The 6,000-nt window shown below is 38.8% G+C and overlaps 1 protein-coding gene across 5 annotated transcripts in view; it reads left to right on the top strand.

Moving 5' to 3' along the window:
• Nucleotides 1-6,000, top strand: part of ap1b1 (adaptor related protein complex 1 subunit beta 1) — an 82,138-nt gene that overhangs the window by 20,755 nt on the left and 55,383 nt on the right. For all 5 annotated transcript variants that reach the window (XM_036598571.1, XM_036598573.1, XM_036598570.1 and 2 more), the window contains exons 7-9: nt 1,313-1,534; nt 3,566-3,686; nt 4,853-4,948. In XM_036598571.1, the coding sequence (XP_036454464.1) occupies nt 1,313-1,534; nt 3,566-3,686; nt 4,853-4,948 (439 nt within the window). The remainder of the gene's footprint in view (nt 1-1,312; nt 1,535-3,565; nt 3,687-4,852; nt 4,949-6,000) is intronic.

The raw sequence follows: 6,000 nt of genomic DNA, 5'->3' as shown, positions 1-6,000 counted from the left end.
CACAAATAAACACTTCAGTGTTGCAAAATAATTTGTAATTACACAAAATATTTACTTATATTCTGCAACGCTGAAGTGTCTACACTGTCAACAGACAAGCGGGCTGCACAACAACAAAACAGCCTAGCAGCTTGGCTTCACTACAAACATTATTTTGATCTGTGTCAGCATTACAGTGTTAGCTTATTACTCTGAAGACATCTGCAAGTCAGATGAAATGTATTTAAAGCCATAATGCAGGCTGAGGTTGTGGCAGGTTAAACAGCCAATACAGTTGGAAAACTATGAGTTAGATTTTGTGCTGGTTGTTCTTTGTCTTCATGTGTTTTGCTGCTTGTGTGTTTTAGCCTGTAATTGTCCAATCCCGCCCAACTCAGCCAGCCGTAATACCCACCCACTTGAGCCCGGAACCTGTTGGCTGTTCACTCGTAATGACCATGGTGTCTCAAAATGTATCCCACCCACAATTTTTTTTAGCAGATTACGTGGTACCAGCGGGTCAGCCCACCTTGTGCTGGCCTCTACTTCCAACTGATAAGGCCTGAGCACAAATAAACGAACTTTACTCACTGCTGCCCTCTAAAGGTGTTACAGCACCAATCAGAATGTTTTGTTGTTTTTGTAAGGCCTGTGATATTTGTCAATAAATGTGTTTTCTGCTTTATTAAATTGAAAGAAGGAATTTAAGGCCTGTGATATTTGTCAATAAATGTGTAAATGTGTCAGTGTGTCAATGTGTCAATCCAACTGATGAAAAACACCCAATTCACACTGTTTTGCTTTAAACGTTTCATTGAAAGTCACCAAATTGGAAATTCATTCAATCAGCTCAGTCACATAATTGTGATTAAGCACTTATGTGGGAGCACTAAGTAGTTCATAAGGTGTTATTTTGGAAACGTCCCACTTGGCAGACAGTTTGATAGTCAGTTTTAAGCTTTTCAAATAAAAGTTGCTGCTTCAGTAAAACTATCAGAAACAAATTTGTTGCAATAAATTAAATATTGATATCAATAAGTCATTTGATTATTGACCAGGTCGACTCAAAGCCTTCTCTATCTGGTGATGATTACCTGCCTGCTAGTAATCACGGCACCAGTGGGCAGTTATCTGTCTCAGTTGCTGTAGCTGTAGCTCAGTTGATATAGCCGTAGCCTCATTGTTCATCCTCTAAGATGAGAATCTCTGCACTCTGTTCAGACATATCTTCCCAAGACTTGACACAGATCCTCCCTCTGCCTTCAGAGGTGGTCTCAAGTGTCCTACAAGCTGTTTGAGCTCATCGTTGGTCTTGTTTGGTTCTCTTCTGCAGTATCTGTGAGCGGGTGACTCCGAGGCTGTCCCACGCTAACTCCGCTGTAGTGCTGTCGGCCGTGAAGGTGCTGATGAAGTTCATGGAGATGCTCCCGAAGGACCTGGACTACTACGGGACCCTGCTGAAGAAACTCGCCCCACCGCTGGTCACTCTGCTGTCAGCTGAGCCCGAGCTGCAGTACGTGGCTCTGAGGAACATCAATCTCATCGTACAGAAACGGTGGGTGGAAAGAACTGCAGAGGTGGAATACATTACATTAGCTAACACACACATTAAAGAGACACTCCGTCCAAAACCCTTTCTGATGACACGTCTTGAAGGTGCAGGAAACTTTGGTGAAAACTACATCTGCTTCGGTTTGGACTTTGGTTTGGATACTGGCTGTTTTGACATCTGTCAAATGCAGAAGTAAAGCCAGATAGCTAACGTTACTGCTTGGAAACTAAAGACCACATTGTTAAACAGCCCTCTTCCAAAAATCCACCCTAAAGCAGATGTAGTTTTTCAGGAGTTCCTCCTACCTTTAAAGGACGTCATCAGAAGGAGTTTCCTATTCTGGCCGGAATAGTGATAATGAATGCGTTTACATGCACTCAATAATCTGATCATAATTGGATTTCTGCAGTTTTCTGATTATTCACTGTAAAAAATTATATCTTAACAAGAGAAATAATCTTAAATCTAGTCCAAATATCTAATATTTCTCATTTTGAGATGGTTGTATGAATATTATAAGATTATTAAACTTACTTCTAGATGTTTTCACTTGTTTTGAGTAATTTTATTAAGTACAATTATCTCACTATGTTGGCAGATAATTTAGCTTTTTTTTTTTAAGAAATGTACTTGAAACCAGCTAAATTATCTGCCAACATAGTGAGATGAAGTTTACTTAATAACATTACTCAAAACAAGTAGAAATGTGTAGAAAGAAGTGAAATAATCTTAAGATTACAAGGGTTTTAGAAAGGGGAATATTAGCTGTATCAACTACAATTTTACTTGCCAATAAACCATTTTTTGCAGTGTTCAAATGGTCATGTAAACAGTGTGCTTCAGTTTCTTAGATCAGATTAAGAAATCTGATAAAGAGGCTGGATTTTAGCTGGATTTCTCAGTGAATATAAACTCTTACTCTGATTTCTTTCGGATTTCTCAGTCTGCGCATGTGTGAAAACAGACTGCTGTACCGGAAATAAGCCACTTTTGGAAACACTGAAAGCAGCTACATGCTTGATGAAATGAAGGATTTAAATATTCTTCATCTTCTAGATGATGTATGTTTATATTTTCAGGTAAAGTGGCGCAATGTTAAAAAAAAAAGCCGTGTCATGAAGTCTGAGTTTTACGTTACGTTTACGTCACGTCGTCTTCTCTGAGTTTATTGGCTGGTTGTAAAGCAGAAATCTGATTACTGTCTGACTCATGTAGAACCAGAGTTTCCCCATTATCTGATTACTCAAGTCCATGTAAACGTGTTGATCAAACTACTGACAAAATCTGATTTTCTGCATTATTGGGTTATTAAGTGTATGTAAATGCACTCAGTGTTGCCAACAGTGAATGTAAGCAGATATATTCAGTGAGCATTGTGTTATGTGATGTGTGGCTGCTGGCTTCCATGTTTTAGATGCAGTCAGAGTTAGAGGCATTTTAAGGGCCAATTTTTGCCCCACTTGACTGAAATTCAGGGGCATTTTAAATGGAAATTGGATGATGAATAATGAAATATTCAGATTAATGTTTTAATCAGAATAGTGAGTAGCAATTTAGTGTTTATCGAAGCAGCGCATAGCAGTCCAGTTTATGGATGGGCACATTTTCGCTGTCTGATGATGATCAGTGGGCGAAATAATGTGCAAAACGTCTTAGTGTGGCATACATTTACATTGATTTTGAATTGATTACATTTAGACTTGCATATAATAACACAATATAACATGATTTATAACACCATTTTGGGAGCATTTTTGCTCCTGTACTTCAATTTGAAGGCCAAAAATGTTGATTTCTGACACAGGTTACATTATTGAGCTTTTCCTTTTTTATTATAGTGAAACTAACAGATCCAGTCGTCATAACATCTGGATTCAGTGCTAATATTAATTATAACAGCCTCATTTGATCATGTTGGTAATCTAGAGTTTTGGAAAATGTTATATGTCTAACAAATGCATCTTGCTAACCACCGTCCAGTAGTTTCAGATGTTGGGTCCACGTGAAGTAAACCGTTCTTTGCTCTGTCTGCAGGCCTGAGATTCTGAAGCACGAGATGAAAGTGTTCTTCGTGAAATACAATGACCCGATCTACGTCAAGCTCGAGAAGCTGGACATCATGATCCGACTGGCTTCTCAGGCCAACATCGCGCAGGTGACCACAGCACATCACGGAGACACTTCTGAAAGATGAGCCTTTTGAAAATGTGATGTTTATTTGAATCAGAATTGAATTGCCCTCTTTTAAAAATAGATAATTTGGCCAAACTGTTAGTCCACACTTCACTGATTTTCAGTATTATCAATCATAATTGATCTGGCTTTATCAGAGGGTGACTAATTTAATCTTTCAGATTTTCATTAGAGAGTACCCGACCATAACAGTATGTCTCCATAACTATACCAAACAAGAATACAAATGCGCTTTGGGTTTTTGCTCCCATTTTGCAGTAATTTGATAATAAATAAATGTTTTTTTCCTGGAAATGTGTCCAACTGCTGTGGGCCAATGGTCACACCATATACTAAAGTGGGAATTCTTCATGACCTGCCCTTCTTTTTTGCAGGGTTTCAGTAAAATCTTTTTTTTAGTTAAGTGTTGTGTTTCTATTTTGTGATCAGTATACAGGGTGATTCAAAAAGATTGATCCGATTTCAATATGATTTATTTCTCTTGTAAATCATTACAGATCAATGCAGTGAACTGTAAATGGTTTAAATGAGCATAAAGTTTATTATGTAATTTTACAAGGTCTCAATATGAACCTCCTCCAGCTGTACAGACAACATCAACGCCATAGTCAAACTCATCCCATACTGGATTGAGCATGTCGGGTGTCGCTGCACTCACGGCTCTTTCAGTGCGATTTCGGAGATCATCCAGTGTTGTGGAACCAACGACGAACGCTCTGAGCTGTTGGAGCTTCACTGCTCACGAAAATCACACTGCACAGTTATGATGGATTCACTCTTATTGAAGTGGAGAACGCAGAACGCTTTCTGCTCAGGGGTCGCCTCTCCTCTCAGACTAAAGGGAGCCATCTTCCACTGACAGTCAGAAACTCTATGACCCCCTCTTTCAATTGGATTGTGATTGGTTCCTCGGCGCCTCACGGTTGTAAAATATGGGGATTTGAAATCGGATCAATCTTTGAATCACCCTGTATTATGTTTCTCTGCCTGGTTTAGTATTTTCCTCCTCTGATTCAGTCACAGCTCGTTATCAGGCCCTGTGCGGCAGAAGCAGGTGTGCAGGAGCTGAAGGGCTCTGCCAGGTTGTGTTGTTTTAAAGTGAATGAAGTGCTGCTGTTTGTTCCACAGGTGTTGGCTGAGCTAAAGGAATACGCCACTGAGGTGGACGTGGACTTTGTCCGCAAGGCTGTCCGCGCCATCGGCCGCTGCGCCATCAAAGTGGAGGTAAAATTTCCTGTTATAAAAGTTCTTTCTTTTATTAAAGGGACTGTATCATGGAAAGGTGAATTTTTTAGTTTTTTGAAATACAAGTTTGATGTAGTTTGTAAAACATTTGTTAAAGATTCAAAAATATTCCCCAGTCTGTATTAGGAAACTACGGAAGTCCAGAGAGGCCATGAGGTAGTTATAATTTTCTGGATTGTTATCTTGAGATAACGAGTTAACTATCTTGTGATCTCAAGACAACAAAGTTATTACCTTGAGATAACAAGTTATATTGTGATCTCAGCGATAACAAAGTTATCTTGAGATAACGAGTTAACTGGCTTGTGATCTCGAGATAACAAAGTTCTTATCTTGAAATAAGTTAATTATATTGTGATCTCGATAACAAAGTTCTTATCTTGATAACGAGTTAACTGGCTTGTGATCTCAAGACAACAAAGTTCTTATCTTGAGATAACGAATTAACTGTCTTGTGATCTCAAGATAAAGTCCTTGTCTTGAGATAACAAGTTAACTATCTTGTGATCAAGATGATAAAGCTCTTATCTTGAGATAATCAAGTCAGTTGTCTTGTGATCTCAAGGTAACCCTCCAGAAAATGACTTGTAGCCTCTCCGGACTTCCGTAGTCAACTGTCTTCTATATTTACTATTTTTGTGATGTCATAACAACCAACATATTTACATATCTGCTTATTTATCCTACTGCAGTTTAGCCCCGCCCTTTCACAGTGAGACGCAACATAGGGCAGCCAATCAGAACAGAGCTTATTGACATATCTCACAGAAGCAGAAACCACCTTTTGGAAAGTGACCATGTACAAATGAGTTACGAATTTGTTATGTAAGCAGTTGGTAAATCCTTGTTTAAGTAAAGCCTCAGTTCTGGATGTTGTGCAGTGATGGATCTTGTACATTTTCACTGTACAAGTTGAACGGAGTGAGTCTGATTGATTATGTACAACATTGTGGTTCTGCAGAATCTGTCGCTTCTTTCTTTGTGAAAGATGATTGATTTTTTTTTCTCAGTGGAAAAACAGTGAAGTTGAT

The sequence above is a fragment of the Colossoma macropomum genome, unplaced genomic scaffold (genome assembly GCF_904425465.1).
Source record: "Colossoma macropomum unplaced genomic scaffold, Colossoma_macropomum, whole genome shotgun sequence".
Taxonomy (NCBI): Eukaryota; Metazoa; Chordata; class Actinopteri; order Characiformes; family Serrasalmidae; genus Colossoma; species Colossoma macropomum.
Note: the sequence above shows the minus strand (reverse complement) of the source record. Positions and strands in the feature narration are given on the sequence as shown.